A 22,495-nucleotide genomic window follows, 5' to 3' on the forward strand; every position below is an offset into this window, starting at 1 on the left:
CTAAATAATAACTAAATAATACTTAAATTTCATAAAAATATCTAAAAAATCATTAAAAAATACCTACAAATATTCAAAAAATACCTAAATTTCATTTTATATGTTTTACTTTTAGGTCTTTTTAATGAAATGTTTAGGCCTTTTTATGAAACTTAGGTCATTTTTAATATTTTAAGTCTTTTTATATAATTTAGGTTTTTTTTAATATTTTAGGTCTTTTTTATGAAATTTAGGTATTTTTTTGAATTTTTTTAAGTCTCTTCAGGTTTTTTTTTATTATTTTTTTGAATTTTTTAGTTTTTTTAATCAAATTTAAGTCTTTTTTTAATATTTTCATGCTTTTTATGAAATTTTTAGGTTTTTTATTATTTTATATTTTTTATTAAATTTTTAGGTATTTTAAAGAAATTTAGGTTTTTTTAATATTTTAGGTTTTTTATAAAATTTTTAGGTCTTTTAATGAAATTTAGATATTATTTTATCAAAATTTATTTGTTTAATATTATAGACTAAATATCAATTTTTTTTTATTATTAAGAGACCAAATATCATATTTACTCACCATACCTTCAAATGGGTGATAAAATTGTGCTTGTTTCTCAACCATATAAGAAAAAAACATATTTTTTGTAAATTTGTTTGAACAACATTATTTTGAATTATTATATTCAATAAATTTACTCACCATACGTTCAAATTAGGGCATTAATATTTTTAATTATATATTAATTAAATCTCATTTATGACTTTAAATTTCACTTAAATAAGTGATCTTTACTGTTGAGCCAATCTGCTTATTTAATTTTTAATTAAATTTTCATTATTAATAAAAATGATATTTTCAAGAATATATAAATTAGTGCTTTGATTATTAACAAAAATAATATTTTTAAATATATAAATTATAGCTCTAAGTATTTTTGGATTAATTTATTAAATATTTTTTTATAATATATGTATTACCAAAAATATTATTTTTTATTAAAATTAAAATAATTTTAAAATACATAAAAATTTTATATAAAAATATTTTTTCAAAATTCGGACCAAAAGTCAACTCTTGGTATGCCAAAAGTTAACTCTTAATGCTCAAACGGTCATATTTTTTACCATTACTATAGTGATACAATAGTAATTTCAGAATGCTTATAAATAGCCTTAAGCTCGTTTTAAATATCAAAATTTATATATTTTACATATCCAAAGCACCCACAAACTCTTTAATACTCTTAAGCAAATTTTTAAATAATCCAAAGGCTCTCAAAGCTTCGTCGTATATCCATTGAAGAATCACAAGGCGAGTGAAGAAAATACTTCAAGTCTATTTCAAATCTCTTCATCAAAAAATGAGATTATTGATTTATTTATATTTTATTGCCTTCTATATTTGTGTTTATTCACTTGTTTCCAATTGTGGACAAATATTTGTAATCATTTAAATTTATAGTAGCTTGTAATATTTTATTCTTATATTTGATTTTGATAATAAAAAATAAAATTAATTTATCCTCTAAGTCATTTGTCAAAAATATGATTTTTAAATAAAAATTAATTTCAAATAGGTTGTTAAATCAAAATGATCTATGATTTTCTATATTAGTCAGAAATTAGTAAAATTAAGTATTAAGATTTAAAAAAATCTCCTAAACGATTTTTACAAATTAGTTTTGAATAATTAGATAAATGAAGTAAAATGTTTCAAAAGCAAAAGACAATGTATGCTCTTGATAATTGATGTTTTGCTTTTAATATAATGATGAAAATCTTTTAATGACAAAAATCCAATTGCATTTTAATGGTGAAAAATAATTATTTTTGATGATGAAGTTATTTTAATATTGTTATGTATAAAATAATAAAAGCAGAGTAAATGCTGAAGAAATCGGGTCAAGAGAGCGCCACGTGGCAGCCCCTGGGTGGCCAAAGAAGGCCACCCAGAGGGTACCACCCCCGAGTGAGGTCACTCGGGGGTGGCAGGCGCGGCCCCCATGGGCAGCTGCGTGCGCTGCCAGGCAGCACACGGCTGCCTGGTGGGGGCCGTGCCCCTATGCTAGGGGGAGTGCCCCCCTTCCCCGAGTAGGCGTCACTCGGGGGAATAGTACCCCTGAGTGACCCCACTTGGGACAGTCCTTTGCGAAATGGCCCGTCTGCTGGCAGTTGAAACAAGTAATTCCTTTCTTTGGGCAGTTCTGGTTGAGATACCCTATTTCTCCACAATTGTAACACCCCTTTGTCCCGAACTGGCACGGCTTTCCTGGGTGTTGCTTCTGGCATTTTGCGCATGAGGTACCAGGCTTGAATTTCGGCTTCTGGGGTTCCAGCTTCTTGCCGGCTCTATGACTGCTCCCCTGCTGAATTTCTCCTTGGATGGCGTCAATCCAGCTCAGGTTAGCCTCTGTGGTATAGGCTTACAGTACCGCTTCTGCATAGGTCTGGGTACTTGCACTACTCAATGCCTTCTGAAGCTTCAGACTTAGTCCTCCCAAAAACTTCTGAGCCTTGATCCTTTCGTCTCCTTCGTAAATCGGCATGTATCGGATCAATCGACTGAAAGCGTCCTCGTACTGGGCGACAGACATGTCTCCGGTCTGTCTCAGCTCCATGAACTCTCTTTCTTTCTTCATTCTTAAATTCAGAGGGAAGTACTTCTCGTTGAAGAGTTCCTTGAATCTTTCCCAAGTGACGTAAGGTGCCCTGGCTCGAGGGGTCATTATTCTCTTGACTCCTCTCCACCATCTGTCTGCCTCTCCTTGCAACATAAAGGTGGCACAATTAACTTTCTCTTCTTCGCTGCAGTGAAGGTGATCCAGCAACTTCTCTGTTTGCTCGATCCAAAATTCTCCTTCACTGGGGTCAGCACCAATTTTCCCCTGAAAGACGGGAGGGTTCTTCCGTCGGTACAAGTCAAGCATGTTGGCCACGTGACCATCCCTCGAGTAAGTCTCGTGTATGAGACCCACCACACCTCCCAAAATTCGCTCCATCTGATCCAGTCTACTACTCCCGGTTTCTTGGCTAGAGTCGCCTTCTGGGTGTCCACTTGTGTTTCCTTTGGTGTTGCCAACTTGTGGGTTGGACGTCCTAGGCCCAACTGCTAACCGTCTTTGAGTGTTCACCATCTGAAAGAAAAGTAGCATCCTGGATTATAGAACATGATCTTGCCAGCCAATTACCTCTATTGATATTATACATTCAGCTGCAAAATGTTATATGTACATGCTACATAGTCCCATAGATTACAGACAACACTGTATGTAAATAGTTAGAGGGTTTCTGAGATGGGTCTATTTTGATCCTGATGACCTCCAGACCTAAATGTTCTTTTCATCATCAGATTCGTATGGGGGTGCCTCGGGGTCGTTCATCATCACTTCTGTCTCTTCCTCGTCTTCAGAATCGGTGTCCTCGAACTCAAGAAAGTCATCCTCGGCCAGAATATGGGTATGTCGTCTTCTTCTTCTTCTGCTTCTATTGGATCTACCATTTCTTCTGCTTCCTCTGGCTCAATTGGGTTTTCCATACCTTCTCCTTCTTCCTCTAGCGGGTCCTCCATGTCTTCATCGTGCTCCTCCACTGGTACTGGCTCGTACATTTCTATGAGTAGCTCGCGAACACGTGCGCAGTAAAGGCGGAATTCGGGGAACTGTTCGCCTTGATGCCGGACCCAATCTGCAAATTCCTGCAGCTCATCTTCCAGTACACCGACTATCATATTTATCTGAAACTAAGCGAGTTCAAGCCAAAGTCGGTAGCTTGGGGGCACATCGTCGATAATTTCTTCTATTTGGACGAGGTACTCCATGATCCCCTCGTTTGGTAGCGGAACTCGATGTTCCAAACGGTGTGCCCAATGATCGACTAAGATTTGCTCTGAAAAATTTCCATCCATCCTGTCACCACAACTTTCGTTAGTACCCCTAGTCGTTCTCATATTGGTACTCTCGTCCTGCTAGGCTTAATCCGAGTTTTCCCTTCCTAGGTATTCTGTTTGGGCTCTGATACCAACTGTAACAGCCCGCCTTCTCGGGCGTGTTATGCCTCAGGAAATTTGGTTAATTTTTTTTTTAAACATTATTTTAAAATTCCCTAAGACCGTGTCTAGTGCCAGATGAGATATCTAGACTAGAAATAAATGTAAAGCGGAAGTTGAATCGAACCTGCTCATGGTAATGCATAATTTAATAATTGTACATGGCATTTAATACAAGTTAATACATAAAGCGTTTGATGATGGAACAATATACATAAATCTTAAACTAATCATATTATAACATGGTACATTTACTCGCATCTTGATGTCTCGTGTCACTACACATCACCACTCTTTGAATCATCTCTACAAGTCCCGGCTGGAACGTTGAATGTTCCAGGGGTGAACCCATGTTAGATGATGAATCATCTAAGTAAGAATACCAAATGCAATGCTATGAGTGTATGCAATGTCTTTTATCGTAGGTGTCAACTACACCCCTCATGCTGCCTATCATTTTAACGGCCACCTCTTCGAAGCCGGGGTGTATGGGTGCACCCTTGATAGGCCAGCGGTGTCAGTTCGTACTCCCTACGGCCTCATATGCGTGTGATTAACAGTATCATTGTGCATGTATGCATTTCATAGTCATGCCATTGATGCAGTCTACATGATGGTTTCATATCATAGCATGCCAATATGATAAAAGCATTTATATTTATAACTGTATTAAATTCAAGCAGCATACTTACAGCTAATTTGTCTCGAACTACGTGCCAAGCGGCTATCCCTTAATCTCCTTGCTCACAAGGACCCCTACAGCAAAGATTTATTTTTAGAATACCATTTGCTAATTTTTCATAATTTCTTCCATTTTTATTTTATTTTATTTTATTCCTAAGCTTTATCTCTTCCAAAATTACATAATAATTATCTAGGCTTCATAAAAATTTACTTTCTTTTTACCAATATTCCTTAAATAATATTCTTAGTATTCTGGAATTTTTCTTGTAATTTTCTAACTTTAATTCCTAGTTTCCCTTATTTCATAATAGCTAAATATGTAATTATTACATAATAATTACCTAATCTTTCAATTTATTAAATTTCTCTTCACTAATATTTCTTAAATAACACTTATAACATTCTGAAATTTTTTTCTTGGAATTTTCAGAATTAAAATCCTATTTTTCTTTATTTCTATAATAGAAAAATCTACTTAAATTACATAATAATTACCTAATATTTCATTCTATTCAATTTCTTTTCACTAGTATTTCTTAAATAACACTTATAACATTCTGAAATTTTTCTTGAAATTTTTAGAATTAAAATCCTATTTTTCTTTATTTCCATAATAGAAAAATCTACTTAAATAATTAATAATTTTGGTATTTTCAGAAAATTGCTTTACCAATATACCATAAACAACATTTCAAATTTAATAATTTTTTTTCAAAATTTTACTCTTTTTTTTTTTAATTTCCTGACGGGCGCGTGAGCCGCACGCGCCTTCTTCCCACTCGCGGGCGTGTGTAGCTCACGCGCCCGACTGGTTCTTCTTCTCCGGCAAGAGCTTCGCCGCCGGCCGGCCATTTGACCTCTAAACTCGATTTTTCTACTCCTAATCTCTAGATCTCGACATTACGAACACATTGATACAAAAATTACAAAAAAATAGGATCGAACTTACCTCGAATCGGCCGAATATCCCTCGGCTCCGGCGAGTCGCGCATTTTCCGGCGAAGCTTCGATTCGCTTTCTCCTCTGCTCCGTTGGCCGAATATCCCTCTGCGCCGGTTCGTTGGTGTTGGGATAATGAGCGGGACTTTTGGTTGGAAAAGCTCGATGATATCGGGATTTCCAGGGCTGTCTATCGCCGAGTAATTGAGAGATTATGTGCCCTTGGCACTTGTAATCTACCCGACCTGCTTACCTCAGAAAATATTGCCGCTACGGGGTGGGGCATTCGGCTAGAAGACATGCCTGGGCCCTCCACCCTTGCTTTTGTGCCTTCATTGGCCATGCCCAAGGACACCTTGCAAGTTGAGGAGGAAGAGGGCAGCGAGGAAGAGGACGAGGGCCCCGAGGAAGAAGAAGAAGAAGGGGGGAATTCCCTAGGAAGTATGGTCTTTCCTGGTTATTCTTCCCCTGAGGGTAGACTCCCAGAATCATAGAGATTGCCTTTTAAATATTAATTTATGCGGCTGACTCTTGCTTTTCATCCCTTGTTTTGCAGACGATATGAATATATTCAAAGAACAGACGCTCAGACGTCGTGGTAGGAATTCACGACAGTCCGGCGAGCAAGACCCACAGCCTCCTCCTCAAGCGCCTCCAGGCTTGCTACAGGGGCTTTCATCTGACGTATCCGATCCCAGCCATCTTCCTCCTCCAGTTCCTAACTCATCTCGACGGCGCTTGAAAATGAAAAGATCTGAAGCAGGTACCTCATCTAGTCTTCCTTGCCCTGAGACCTTGGCCCCCACGTCGGATGTATCTATGTTAGACCCACCATCCCTCGAAGGCGCTCTTGTGGAACCAAATCCCACTGACGTGTCTGGCTCGCGAAGGAAGGGGTTTGGCAGCTCTCGTTCTTCTTTTAGCGGTGAGCTTGACCGAATCAGGGAGGAGAGTCATCAACCTTTTGTTCCCTTTCGCAGGGACCGGCGGAAGTTGAAAGCCGAGCTCCCAGATTTTCGACCAATTCTTCCTCCCATTGCTGAGCCTAGGCGAAATCCCGTGCCAATTCTCAACAGCACCCGGGTGAGGGGCGACCACTTCACTGTGCAGCCTGGGCTAATCGATACAGACTCTATAAGAGACCCAGGGGTCGGTGCTAGGATGATATACGCTACTGTGCTCCCTCAGGATGAGCAAAATTTTTTCGGCATTTGGCCTAGCGTTGCCAACTCTCCTGAGCAGAAGATTATTGAGGTAAGTTATCTTTGTTTTGCCTACATGTCGTGCTTGTTGTGTGACTTGGTTGTTAGTCTTCTAATGCATTGTTTGCGCCTAGGGGGTCCAAGGGTTGGTGATATCCAACGCCATCGAGAGAGCCTATCATCACCAGGCAGAACAAGAGAAGGCGGAGGCGAGAAAGAATATGGTAAAGTGGCGGAATCATGAACGCTCGCTACACGCCAATATCAGAAAGTTGACTCGAGAGGGAGAAGACATGCGGTCCAAGCTGGCGGAGGCTCGCGGTGAGTCTTCAAGCATGAAGGGGGAGTTAGAGGAGCTCCGGAAGAATAAAGAATCGTTGACGAGGGAACTCGTAGAAGCCCGAAATGCTCATGAGAATTTACTGTAAGAGCATTCCTTGAGGGCAGATGACCTTGCTCGTTATGGGGGTTGCTTTACCAAGTATGGATTCTATCTTGCACGCTCACACCTGGAATCCAAACGCCCAGGAGAACAGTTTCCTGAGCTGGTTTATACGGATGAGGTAGAGGAGTCTGACGTCCCCGACTGGCGAAGATATAATGATCCTGACCGCACGAGCCCTAAGACTTATTTGAATGCCAACTTAGCTGATGATCTGGAGAACTTGTCGGGCCTATGGGAGCCATACGCCTTTGCCTCAGCGAAAGTGGAGATGACTGACGCCTTCCCTTCGACTGATGATACAGTTGTCCTGGCTGATACCGTTATCCCAGCTGATACAGTTATCCCATCTTCGAGCTTGGAGGAAGGTGAGCCCTCATTCGCCCCGAGTAGCAGTGCTCCAAGCTCTGGCAGGAGGGAGCAGACTTGAAGGAGATTTTTCCCCCTTTTAGTGCAGTAGATTTTTTTTTTTTTTTTTTTTTAGTGTAGTTGCTTTTATTTGCTTAAATAAGATTTGTCTTTTTTCTTAAACAGTAGCTACAGCTTGCTGATTTTTTACTATTATCTCCCATCGAAAGTCTGGTTCCGACCTTAGGATTTTAGACTCTTCATGCCACAAGGTGGACCCAGCGTTTCAGCCCATAGTGGTCCTTTGGCAATTCCTTGTCCCTGTCATCAAGCCAGGCCAATTAAGTAGGCTAGCGGGATAACCTTTTGATTTCAATGTTGACGGGTTGTGGTGGACATATTTGTCATTTCACTAGACCGGGCCACTTGGCTTTGAGGCAGGACGGCTATCACAGTCGTCGGGCCTATTGAGCCGTGCTTTTCTCATAGCGTATTATGTGGCAGGACCTTTTGCATTATTATCGGGCTTAATAGAGTATCCTACTAGCGGGATATTAATTTGCTTGCTAATGCCATTTGATTTTTTCACTTCCGGGCAAGACTTGCCTTACTACTCTGCGGGGAAGCAAAAAATGCTTTATTATTATCTTTCTTCTCTCTTTTTCCTTTTGTGGACGATACATAACAGGACCTTGCCTTCCTCTGATCTCCACGAACTTGCCCTACTCCTGAGAGCGTGGGGAATTTCATTAATAAGTAGCAAGAGGACACTACAGCCCTCATATCATTGAGGAGCGGTCGGCCTAAAATCATGTTGTGCTGGGGGCAGCGCCCCCCCTCCCCCGAGTGGGCGTCACTCGGGGGAACAGTACCCCCGAGTGACCCCACTCGGGGGAAGGCAGCCGCGTGCGCAGCTGCTCGCGCCCGGCTGCCCACGCAAGGCCTCGCTCACAGCTGGCAGCGCGCGGCTGGCAGCACATGGCTGCCCGCGTAAGGCCGCGACCGCACGCCCAGCTGCCAACATGCGGCCGCCCGTGCACACCCTTGTGCGCGACCCCCCGCACACGCAATCACTTAGCACCCAGCCTCGTGCACCCACGTGCACGGCCCCTCATGCTCTTTTTCCCATGCTCACAGATACCCCCAAGTGAGGGTCACCCAGGGATCCACACTCGCCTCCGCTCCTAACCGATTCTTTCTCTAGTAGGTCATCCATCGCTCGGAAACGCCTCACGAGACTCATCCATCACTCATCGCTCAGACACGTCATACGCCATACGAGGGTCATCCATCGGTGGTTTCCCATTTTATAAATTTATTGTTGTAATCGTGTAACAATAATTATGATTATTATTTTGGTGCTCTAAATTTTTTTTATATAATTTATTAAGCATACAAATTAATTTCATCATACAATTAAATATCAAAAATTTTATTATAAATTTTTTGATGACATTTGAAATGTTATGTTTTTATTTGATCAAATTTATTGAATTAAATTAAATTTAATGTCAAAATATATTGTGATAATTTTTTTAATGATATTTTAAATATTATGTTTTTAATTAATTAAAAACATGTTAAATGAAAACTAATTTCAGCAATCTACTGCCAACAAAAATATTTTGAAAAATTTTGTATGACGTTTGGATTATCATATTCTTATTTGATTAAAAATGCTATATAAAAATTATTTTTTAAAGAGCTTAAAAATTAATTAAATAAATAAATATAAGCAAAATCAAATGGCAGCCGCAAGATCGAACCTGCCACAAGAAACACCTAAACTGCATGCAAAACCACTCCAGCTATAGCTTTCTTCGTTATATATAAGGGCACGATTTTTTATATAACCAAACTTACATATAATACTTTAAAAGAAAATTAATTCAAGTGGCGTTGGAGGGACTCAAACCCGCAGCAGCAACACGTGTGCACTGCCACTCCTACTGCACGTTCCATTTCTTCCCCAGAGAGAAATTCATAAATAACCCAAAAAAAAATTAAAAAATTATTTTTAACTATTTTCTGATAAAAAAACATTTTTTGATAAATCAAACAAACTAATTGTACTCTATAGCCACTTTCACGTGAGATATCTAAAATATCCATAATGAGATTTTAAATTGGAAAACCCATATTGTCCTTATTTTCATTTACCAAAATATTATTGTCTCTTTCATATTGACTTTCTCTGCTTTCTCATCTTCTAACATTCACATTATTCTCTTTCTCACCATTGTCAAACCATCCAAACTCAGGCATTCATTATACAATCAATTTTTTTGCTAGTTGAGTTATTCAACAATTTTCATCAATCACAGCGACCTCATTGAAATCTTATTCAACAGGATTCTTTTTCTCCAACGAACAATTTCATTGACTGAATCTCTAAGGATTGATTTCATTTATATTTGTTTTGTTTTGTTATCACATTGTTTATAAAGGTTGTGTAGTGTGATTGTAGTTGTGAATAGAATATATTTTGATAGATATCATTCTAGATCAATATTGATCTCCATGAAAAAATAATTTTTCAAAACTGCATAACATCACCGGGTATTATGGGGCCACAAAACCTGTTTTTTTAATAAAAATGAATTTTTTGATCTTTTTTTTTTTGCCATGGGATTTTTCAAAGTTATCTAATAAAAAATGATGTTTTTTTACATTTTTGGCTTAATTGAATTTATAATTCACAATAAACAACAATGGAATGATAATAAAACACAACCAATACATGATTAAGTGTTCTAACTACTAACAACATTTGATTAAATTTATGTAATGATTATAAAATTTACCCAAAAATACAAGTATAATTTTTAAACAATAATTTATTTTAGGAACTATTGGATAACTTGGAAAAAATTCCATGGCCAAGAAAAGAAAAAAAAAGATAAAAAAAACTATTTTAATAAAAAAATTGGGTTTTGTGGGGCCACAAAACCTGATTTTTTTAATAAAAATAGATTTTTTGATTTTTTTTTTTTGGGCCATGGGATTTTTCAAAGTTATCCAATAAAAAATGATGTCTTTTTATATTTTTTGCCTTAATTGAATTTATAATTCATAATAAACAATAATGGAATGATAATAAAACACAACCAATGTAACGGCCCGCCTCCTGGAGATGGTTATTATTAAAATGATATCGAACAATGACGCACCTACAACACACACATAATCCTTTTAGAAATCATAATTTTTCTTTATTATAACATCTCATCATAATCCTTACAAACCATTCATCACTTTGGCCCACCTGGGCTTACATAACATACGACAAACTCCGAAAACATAAATATTAACCTTATCAAAGACACGATGACACCCATGATCTAGTTTTGGGAGAGCTCTGCACTTGCTATCACGACTCGACGGTCTGGACCCAAACCCCGATGAACGTACCTGGAATGATGTAAAACAATATGAGTCGCGAGACTCAGCAAGCTCTAGAAAGAAAGGTTACGGGTTTAGGATATGACTCTTCCCATGGCACCCCATGAAACCCATGCCAATGCAACCACACCATGCCATGATCTACATGTACCTTACTTCTACATGCATAACATAAAATTACTACGCATAAGGAACCAGGGGCCCACATAAGTCACACATTGGCACCCGGGTCCCACATACAAACCTGTTATAGCCTAACATAGGCTACCATTTCATCATTCTCTTGGACCAGCCTTTTCCTGACATGGTCGGCTTTTCCTGACATTCAACATTTGTCTTTTCCTGATACTTGTTACATACTTTTCCTGATTCCCATCATATTCTCATGTGTTTTTCATGTCATACATCATATAATCATATACTTCCGCGATCTTGGTCTTCTCTCGGGCCAACCTCGAGTTAATATCCAAACCGAGCCGAAGCTCACATGAGTCGGTACTCCCGACACCTGGCACGGTACTCCCGTCCAGAATAACAGTAACTTTAGAACCATGCAATGTAACACATAAGAAATGCAAGGGCTTCTGTAGCATAAACGTGATGACAAGGCCTCCATAAACCAAGCATCAGGCCCTGCTACGCCCACACATAAGAATTCACACATGCGACATGCTCTAAATGCATATGCTCATTTAGGATACCCAAATTGGCTCTTAGACCAACCGGGTCCTGCAAATGCTCATACAACCTATCACATACAAAACATGTCCCCACGTGAATGCAACCTAGCCCCTTGAAGCACACACATCATGAAATGCACAAACCAATGCGGGAATCTGGAGTACCAGCTCTTCTGGCCCGTCTAGCGCTTATCGTAACAACCGATGACTGGCGCCCATACATCCAGCCATCAACTGCCACGACCCACGGTCAATAGTCAGTGGCTTTGTACCCATACCCTTAGACACACTTACTGACACTATTAACTTTATATCTTCCCAACTTAACCTTGCATAACATTTCTCCATAACTCATAATTTCTCATATACATACTCGCATAACATCGTGACACCATTCTCATTACTTTTCATTCACATAAAGCCATCTCAACATACATAATAAATCACTAATAAAACTCCATTAAACCATGAACAACTTTTCTAAGAACCTAGCCCCGTGGGTTCGGCATCATTCCCAAGGAAAGCGGAGCGATACGAAGCTCCGTGATGGTTGAAATGAAAGACACCATGACGCCATTGCTTAGCTCATTCCATTAACAATAATCTCATTTAATAAAACATAAATCATAGAGTGGTTGCCACGTGGAATATTATTATTAATGCGTGACACCAAATCAAGGTGAGGGAGGGTTTAGAGTACAAGAAACCTCAAAAACTTTCATGGAAAATAAATAACGCGAGGGGAAGGTTAGGAGCTTGCCTTAGTTTTTTGCAGATTTCTAGTCTTAAACGCTCGCGCACTGTAAAATAATATTAACACTAAAATAAGTTAAAATACAGCTTAAAAATACGATTTAATCCGTAGAAAATGTTTAGTACATGCTAACTAACTTACCTCATTCTTCGGATCTTCAATTGCACGGAATAAAATTAATTTTTGAATATTTTCTTCTAATTTTCCCTTTCTTCGCCGCTGCCTCGCACCCGTTTTCTCTCCCAATTGCTTTCTGTTTTTAACCCTCAATTAAGCTTCAGTTGAAGCTTTAATAGCAGCAGAATTCGGCCCAAAAATATGGCTAATTTAACCTTAATTTTCGTGCAAAAATGGAAGGCAAAGGAGCAGCCGCGCGGTCTCACCAACGCGCGCCACGCGTCCCACACACACACTATATTACATGTATATATATATATATATATATGCTATCTCAACCATTCCATACTTATATATATTATGTAATATAATATATTAACTTAGATTATATTTTACTTCACATATAATTACGTGTGCTTCCTTCCAAATTACTCTCATTCCTTTATTTAATTATTTTATTATTTTATATTATATATAAATATATTAATTGCTATAATATTTTATTTATCTTAATCACTTAATAATCTAAATCCTAAAATTCTACAAATTTTCGATCACTTCCCCATTTAAGAATACAATAAATTTAATATCCTCATTTAAATTTCTTTAACTCACAAGTATTCCATAAATCACCAATCACTCTGAAAAGTCAAAATTAGTAATTATTATTTACCTCCGAAATTTCAGACGCTACAACCAATATATGATTAAGTGTTCTAACTACTAACAACATTGGATTAAATTTATGTAATGATTATAAAATTTACCTAAAAATACAAGTATAATTTTTAAACAATAATTTATTTTTGGGACTATTGAATAACTTGAAAAAATCCTATAGCCAATAAAAAAAAAAAAAGGATCAAAAAAATCATTTTAATAAAAAAATCAGGTTTTGTGGGGCCGTGAAACCTGATTTTTTAATAAAAATAGATTTTTTGATTTTTTTTGTTTTGGGCCATGGGATTTTTCAAAATTATCCAATAAAAAATGATGTCTTTTTATATTTTTTTTACTTAATTAAATTTATAATTCACAATAAACAATAATGGAATGATAATAAAACACAACCAATACATGATTAAGTGTTCTAACTACTAACAATATTGAATTAAATTGATGTAATGATTATAAAATTTATCCAAAAATACAAGTATAATTTTTAAACAATAATTTATTTTTGGAACTATTGGATAACTTGGAAAAATCTCATGGCCAAGAAAAGAAAAAAAAAGGATAAAAAAACTATTTTAATAATAATTGAATAACAATTTTTCAATTATTTAATAATATATATTTCAATTTTTCAATTATTTTTATTTAATCCAATTTTTTGTTATATATGTAATATTATTACATACATATATTTAATAATAAAAAAATGAAAGAAGGAACCGAGCGTGGGTTCGAGACCCAACTACTTATTAAATTATTAAAAATAATAGTATTTATTAGAAAATAATAATAATTTAATAGTTGAAAATATATTATTATAATTAAGATTTGTAATTATTATTACAATTGAAAAATAAAATAATAATCATTGAATAGCAATTTTTCAGTTATTTATTTAATAATACATATATATTTAAAATTTTCAATTATTATTATTTTATTAATTTTATTTATATATAATAATACATATATATTTAATAATAAAAAAGAGATGGGACCCACCGTGGGTTCAAGACCCACCTAGTTATTAAATTATTAAAAAATAAGAATTAGTATTAAGAAATAATTATAATACTTTAATAGTTAAAATTGTATTATTATAATTACGAGGGGTTTCTGGGTTTGACTGTGGGGTAAAATAGAAATTCTATTCAACCTTTTTGTTTGTTTTGTATTGAGCAAAGTTGGGTAATTTATTATCTTTATTTTGATTCTTAATTTTTAATTAAAGTGGGGAGTTGAAAAGTCAAAAGTTGGGGTAAAACGTGGTAAAATGGCTATTTTTTAAAACTATTTGTTTGTAGGGGATAAAAACGTTTTTTTGTCAAAACGAGGCTAAAAACGAATTTTGTATTTGTGGGGGGTTATTTTTTGCAATTTCCACTCTTCCTTATGTCCTTAAACTTATATATATATATATATATTGAACAAAAAATTTCAGTTTTTATTCTGCCGACATTCTTTCTTTCCTATAGATAGATAAAATATTTGTAATTAAATTGTTGACAGTTTTTCATTTTTAAGCCTATTCTGTCAACAATTTATGCATTTCTGTCGATAGTTTGTTACGCATAAATCTTCTAACGACTAGTTTTTCAACTCTAACGATTATAAACGGCTATATTTCTCTTAAAATTTTTGAAAAGCTTATAAATATAAGTCAAAGATGATCTAAAAGATGTTAACGAATGAGAATGAAGTGAAATAAGTTTACAAATTATTTACATCTTCTCAAATTATATTTATGCTTTCATAATTTTCTTTTAAAGGTTTTGATCTTCATTTTTATTTGTTTGTTTCAAGTCTTGTTCATTTTGAGATATCTTTTAACTAAGAGATTCATCTCTTAGATTCTCTCATATTGTATATTTATTGTATTTCCTGACTTTGGTAGCTAGAGAGCCTACTTGTTTAAGTAGGAGGTTTGTATTTTTCCTAATCTTGAATTAGAAGACCTACTTGGGATCAAGTATGAGGTTTTAGTAGATTGGTTTAAAAAATCGTTACTGAGGAGTTAAGGTAATGGATCAGGCTTAGTTTAAGCAGAACCACTATAAATCATTGTGTTCATCTCTTGTGTATGCTTTTTGTTTCATTTATTGTTCCAAACATTTCATTAATATTTACTTGTATTGAATTATTATTTTTCATTTGAATTACCCAATTCACCCATTCTTTTTGAGTGTGTGCCATACCATTTCAAATCTATCAGATTGTATTGATTTTCAATAACCGTTAAAAGCTAGGAGTGTATCTAGTTTTTAATGTATGTTAGTGTAGAAACCTTGGTATTGGTGGTTGCTTATAATCCATTATAATATAGGTTTGTATCTAGTTTCCAAGATAAGTTAGTTATAAAACTTTGGTAAAATTAGTGGAACTCCAATGGTGGTTGAGATCTTGAGAGAGTGGAATAAGTGTGGATAGAGACATCAAATCATTATAAATTATCTTATGCTTTATTTATTTATTCTTACTATATCATGTGACTTGTAATTTATTAATCTTAAACCCACGTATACATACTTAAAAAAGTTTAATTTGTTTAAAATTAAATAACAAGAATTTTAGTTAAGTAAATTGTCAAAAATTTTAAATACTCAATTCACCCCACTTCTTGAGTAGCCATATCCCTAGGGACTAACCCTTACCATAAAAATCATACAAATACTAATAAAATAAGAATTTAGACTCAAAATACTAAGTAAAAATACAATCTGCATTATAATATATTAAGTTGAGGGAAACATCAAGTTTCGCAAGAATACGGGTGCCAGATTTGCTATTTTGAAAACTTGAGGGGTGATATTGAAATATAATGGAAACACTTTCCCGCTTAACTGCATATTAAATTTCGAGAATTCGTGCCACAAATTGTTTGATTAGCTAGGGTTTCAAGGGTTGATATTCGCAATCGCATTCCATTTCTAGCTTTTAAAAATAGCGATAGTTGATTCAAAGTGTGCCATATTAAGGCTTTTAAACACTTGATATCAGTATAATGAGACCTATTAACAGTACAACTGCCCTGGAGCTCACAGAGTTGAAGATCAAGAAGATTTGTTTCTGTTAAATCGGGAGGTGCTATGACACGTACCAAGAGAGGGTGAATTGGTTATTTTAAAAACTTGATAGAACTTTAAAATCCTTTTGATTGAAAATAAAAATTCAATGCAAATGAGGATAATGAAATACTGGCAATGATAAACAAATCAAATAATATAACCAGGAGACAACACAAAGATTTATAGTGGTTCGACTTAACCTAAGCCTAATCCACTATCTTAGCTCTTCACTAAGAATTTTTCAAACCATCCACTAAAACCCCCTACTTAAACCAAGTAGGTCTTTTAATCCGAGACTAGGAAAATATAAAATCTCCCACTCAAATGGGCCCTCTAACTACACAAACTAGGAAGTATAAGAAATATAGAATTAGAGAGAATCTAAGAGATGAATCTTTTAGTTACAATATCTCTCAAGATTAAATAAGGCTTAAATGAATGTATTAACAATAATAGAACGAACCCTTTGAGAGAAAAGTATAACAATGAAAACACAAAACACTGTAAGCTCGAATAAAATAATTTGTAATATTTAGATCATCTTGTTTCTGTCCATTAGCATTCTATTGATCTCCTTAATATGTATATATAAGTATCCCAAGAGTCTCGTCCGAAACTAGCCGTTTGTGACCGTTGGAATTTAAGAAACTAGCCGTTGGAAGCTTTCTACGAAAAGAGATAGTCTACAGAAGAAAATGCATAGTCGACTATCTTCTAACACAAAATACCCATAGTCGACAAACACATTCACATAGTCGACAGATACAAAAATATAAAGAAGATTTTGAAAATCATATACAAACATAGTCGACAGAAGAAAAATCATAGTCGACTATCCTTACATGATAGTCGACAAAATAAAAAATAGTCGACAAAAGCCATATATAGTCGACAGATTAAACTAGCATAGTCGACTATCCTTATGCATAATCGACTATCCTTAATAGCATAGACGATTATTTTCAGGAATAGTCAACAGAATGAACCATATAGTCGACTATCCATTTTGAAAAAATAAAAACTTAACAGATCCTCATTTCGATTCTTTTGAAAATAAGTTGAGATTATTAAAAACATATTTATTTTAAATCTAATCACACTCAACCACACTTCAATATTTCTCATTTATAAATTTTCATAACTTTTCTTCAATGAGAGTTAAAGATTGTTTTTCACATTCATATAGATTGATTAAAAACAAACTTATCCATAAATATTTACTCATAAAGATTTAGAGATTGATTTTCATATAGTCATTATCAAAACCACTATTTTATTATCCAAAAGTAAAATATCAATTTCTACATTTCATCAATTATGCAAAATTGGTGTTATCATCTGACGAAGACGAGTCAAACAAGATAGAATGGAGCTGGATTGCATATCGAATTCTCAGGACATGTGTTTCTTATCCAAGCGAAGTCACCTTTGCAATTCTCCTCTCTGATATTTTACTCTTGTATTTGATTTTGATGATAAAAAACAATAGATTGTATATTTATACCCTAATTCAAATAATAAAAATGTTTTTGGTTTGAAAGTTTCAATGGAAATCAATTTCAAACTCTTAGCCAAAATGTAATTAATTGATCTCAAATTAGGCCAGATAGAGATTGGAAAAATAAAGTATTTTATCGCAATTATATCTCCATAAATATTTTTCAAATCGATTTTTGAGTGCTTGAGAAAATGGGAGCAAAATATTTAAAATGCAAAGAGAGGCAGCTGACTGGTTCTAATAACTTGTCAACTGCCCTTGCTCTTGTTGTCAGCCGTCCTTCTAAGGCTGTCAACCGGTCCGAAACATTCTCTCGATAGTTTACTATCGACCATTCCTACATCAGGCAGTGTTAATCATTTTTCACATAATGTTGATTATTTTTTGTATAGTGCTGACCATTCTTTGAATTTTTTAACTAACATGTCAACTGATTCTTTGAATTTGTCAATCATTTTTATTCGTAGAAACGTCAAATGGCTAGTTTTGGAGTGCATTTAATGCACCCGAACTACTTTCAATGGCCAAATTTTTGAAAATTCTTTTTTTCAAATATAAATAGAGGGTTGGTGGTTCATTTAAAGTTCTTACGAGCATTCATTGCCCATTCTCTCAAGAGCTCAATTTGTACTTAATATTTTTTCTCTCTTCAATACTTTGTTCTTAATTTATATATTTATTTATGTAAATAAGAATTATATTAATTAAAAAAATATAAATAACAGCCGGCATACCCCACACCAAACAACTGAAAAAGAAATAACATCAACAAATGAGCATAGCCGTGCCAAGAAAGACACATGAACTACACATAAAGAACAAAAAACATATTTAACTTGGGTCTGTAATCACAGACTGACTCACACTATTAACTTGTTTAGCCTTAAAAAATGCATTAAATTTTTTTCTCTCCCACTTTTTTGAAGACTTGGTCTTAACCGAAATATACTCACACCCCGAGCTATTGACTTTGTCTGACGAACTGTCATCATTTCTAATGAGATCTCACTTACCACTATTATCAATCTTCATACCTAGATCCTCTAATACCCTTTTCTCTATTTATTTTTTTTGAGTTGAGTAGTCACAATCATATATATGTTTATTTTGATAGTAAATATATGACAATTAATAAAATTAAGCTAACATGATATCTTGATGTTATTGAAATTTTATCTTGCGAATCAAAAAGGGTTAAAGTATTAAAAGACAAAGTTACCCTCTTCTTTCGAATCCACCCTTGTTTACTCTATATGCACGCGGGATCATGACCTATTTAGTCGGCCATTGAATGATGCCCCTAATCCTCTCTGCCAACTTCATCACTGCCTGCTGCCTCCAGAGGCCAATGTTCTTAAAAACATTTTAACCGGCAAAATGAATGCCTTCAGAGAGATTTCGGCTATTCGCCAATAGTAGGCAACAGAAGAACTGAATAAAAGGAGAAGCCCATGGACTGTCAAAGCATACCTTTCTCGGCCTTTCGGCTAACATCAAGTGTAGTATCTGTTCTATATCAGTTTAATATCTGATATGTGGGCCATTGGCCTCCGTAGTATTAAATTAATTTTGCAGGGGAAGGTCCAGCCCATGGCAGCTTGCTGCCCGGGTCCTCCAGCGTCGCCTTGGCCTTGCAAAACCGCCTGGGCCTGGCACTCCCCGCCCAAACCATATGATCAAAACTTACGTTAAAATGTCCGTATCATTGGCGGCACCAAACAGAAGCTCTATTTATATGTCATACAAGACTCATCAGGTAAATAAACCAAAGGCAATAATTACACAAAAGAGGCCAGCTATAACTAAGTGCAGATAAACAAACGAGACTATATAGGCATAATCACACCAACTAGTGTAGAGGTGGTGATCGATAATAGATCAATGGTCTAAATAGATATTCTTCACTTCGGCTTTGCTGGCAGATTTCGAGACGTTGACCTGTTGATCGGAGTTCAGGTTGCTCAGCGAGGCGATTGGCTTGACATAGATCCCGATGGATTCCAGAGTACCAGCCCGGGAAGTAGTGCCGTGAAATCCACCGAATGCCCGGTGGTTGCCCAGTTGAAAATCAAAGTGCTTGTCATCCTTGTACGCCCGTCCAAACGGTCCATGTCTGCCTAGGTTGGTACCGCACTCGATGGAAGTCAATTTCCCATAGTTCCAAGTTCCCTTCAGTGATGTTAGAAACTCGTCTGGATATTGGAGCGTAACCTGATTTTGTTCATCAGAAACAGTTAAGAGACTTCAGAGATGATGGGGAGTTACCAAGTTAACAATTAAGATAGGAAAAGCGAATTCCTAGTAGTTCTTTTTATGATATAACAAATTTTCGGTCTCTAGGTCTATCAATAAAACCACATACCCTATAAGACAGATTTACAATTACAAAGCCAAAAAACAAAAAAGATAAAAAAGAATCAGAAACATCACCTATACTTTTACAGGACAATTAAATGGATAGCAAGTAAATTATGTAGACAATAACCAAACGAATACAATTATTCGTGCTGTCATGCAAAATGAACATGAAGGAAACGAAATAAAAAAGAATCAGGATAAGCAATTCCTAATGGAACTGAAAATTTAATTAGTAAGTAAGATGCAAAAGGCTTCATTGGATTTTGAAAAGATGTCTTCCTAACAGGAGTTCTACAACAAGCTGGCTATGTCTATGAGGCATCTTGCTGGAAAGAAAAAATTATACCTAGATTAACCACACTGTTTGATAACAAAGATAGAGAAAATTTAATTGCCAAAAAGGTTTCGGCAGTCATTAGTGCAAAGTTTGGAACACTCACTGTGCTGAAATTGTTTCCGACATAGATATAATCAGGGCGCTCAGACAAAACTAGGCTTCCATTCTCAGCATAAAGAAATTGTAAGAAGTTAATAGCAGAATCATCATACGAAACGAAAATCTGTACGAGCTCTGTTCTCCCCTTGTGATCCCATGTTTGTCCACTTTGGGACCCTAGGGTAGGAAGCCTGATCATGATCTTTCACCTTTCAAAAACTTCTGTAAACTCTGTTTAAGCTGAGAGAAAGAGAGAGAGAGGGCGGGGAAAGTAAGCAGCAGTGACATAATTAGGTTGAGGATTACTGGTAAAGACTAAAGAGTAACTGTTGAGCTAATCTTGTAAATAAACGAGGAATTTAACCAAAAAAAAATATCATTTGCAATCAAAATTTATACAATTGACGTAAAAATTGGTTACTTCACAAAGCTAGCGATTCTTTCCTTGTGAAAATACACAAGATTTCTTTCGGAAACATGAGGTTGGTTCTGTTGCCCGCGTCGGGTAAAAGGAAACCCATTAACTGAACCTCTAGATAAGAGTCATGGTTAGGGTTCGTAAGAAAATAATAAAGGGGAAGAGGAAGAGGAGGAGTACCTTATTGCGAGAATTGGAGATTTTTTGAGAGAGATGAGATCGGAAGCAAGAAATGGTGGCCTCTTAATAATAGACTGGAGAGACTGTGGAGTCAAAAAAGGTGAATGCTGTGGTCTTCGCCCCTTTACGTCGCTCTTAAGCAAGCAATTGATGATTGATGAATTTCTCATTCCGCAAGTGGCTTAAATGCGTCTGGAACCTTAATGGTAAAGAAAGCATTGCACTGTTTTCTCTAAGGCCATGTTGGGAATTTTGCTAAGAGGGAAATAAGGTTTATAAAAGAAATGTTTAAAGAGAAATTCTATTTGTATCCATAATTTTTACTCTTCACAATTAACGGAAATAAAATTTTAATTTTTGCTATTTACTAGCAGAGTGATTACTTTTTACAACCATCTATATTTCAAAAATATTCTCTAAACATCTATCCCTCAAAAGATAGCCCCACACACAACAAACTCTCTTCACATTACTTCTCACATCAAACCATCTTCAGACCATTGTCATCTCACCAGAGTCACTTGCCTCGCCGGCCATCTTCGTTGGAGTCCCTCGCTTTCTCGTCGGAATCACAGAAGCCAAGCAAAAAGATTTAAGAAAATTCTATTTGCAGTCAAGTGTGTTTTGCTCTTCGCGAGATAATATGGCTGCCCATCATCGCACCCAAAGATTTGGGAGCTTTGAAAGCTCCTAAATCCATAATTCCAGGAAAATATAATTCTCTTGAACCCATGAATTCAGGAAAAATATTTTTTTTCGAATCCACATATATATGTATGCATGTAATATGAAGTTATTCTCACAAAATGTTGTTTCATTTGATTGGGTTTAACCATTTATGATTTCCACATGACAAACTCTTTCATTCGAAATAATTTATATACAAAATCATTATATATATATGTATATAATAATATACTTATATTATATATTATATAATATACTATATTATATATTATATAATATATATAGGGTTCGGGAGAAACCATTATATAATATACCTATAATATAATAGTATAGATTCAGGAGAATTGTATTCTCCCGAATTTATGGGTTCGAGAAAATTGATTTTTTTCGAATTTATAGGTTTGGGATAATTAATTTTTTCCAAATTTATGGATTAACCCTGGGCTCGGGGAACCTCAAAACCCCCGAAACTTGTTGTTCTGGGGGTGAAGGATTCCCCCGAATCGCTGGATTCGGGGAACTCCTCACCCCCCGAACAACGAGGTTCGAGAAACCCCTAACCCCCGAATCTCAATTGTTT

The 22,495-nt window shown here is 35.5% G+C and overlaps 1 protein-coding gene and 1 non-coding gene across 4 annotated transcripts; one reads left to right on the top strand and one right to left on the bottom strand.

Moving 5' to 3' along the window:
- Window positions 1-19,302: 19,302 nt before the first annotated feature.
- LOC127812370 (U2 spliceosomal RNA) lies at window positions 19,303-19,499 on the top strand. The gene has a single exon (XR_008025876.1). It is a non-coding gene; the product is annotated as a U2 spliceosomal RNA (small nuclear RNA).
- Window positions 19,500-19,519: 20 nt separating this feature from the next.
- On the bottom strand, window positions 19,520-21,387 carry LOC127811797 (inactive protein RESTRICTED TEV MOVEMENT 1-like). Of its 3 annotated transcripts, none has more exons than XM_052351969.1 (3): window positions 21,229-21,387; window positions 20,635-20,870; window positions 19,520-20,047 (listed from the first exon to the last, which is right to left on the bottom strand). In XM_052351969.1, exons 2-3 carry the CDS (start codon window positions 20,827-20,829, stop codon window positions 19,715-19,717), a joined length of 528 nt encoding a protein of 175 aa, XP_052207929.1. In that variant the 5' UTR covers window positions 20,830-20,870; window positions 21,229-21,387; the 3' UTR covers window positions 19,520-19,714. The 3 variants fall into 3 exon arrangements, with proteins under 3 accessions (XP_052207929.1, XP_052207931.1, XP_052207932.1); XM_052351971.1 differs by lacking the exon at window positions 21,229-21,387 and adding an exon at window positions 21,052-21,217; XM_052351972.1 differs by lacking the exon at window positions 21,229-21,387 and adding an exon at window positions 21,030-21,217.
- Between the last annotated feature and the right edge of the window lie 1,108 nt (window positions 21,388-22,495).

Source organism: Diospyros lotus, chromosome 10, assembly GCF_014633365.1.
Source record: "Diospyros lotus cultivar Yz01 chromosome 10, ASM1463336v1, whole genome shotgun sequence".
NCBI classification, from domain to species: Eukaryota; Viridiplantae; Streptophyta; class Magnoliopsida; order Ericales; family Ebenaceae; genus Diospyros; species Diospyros lotus.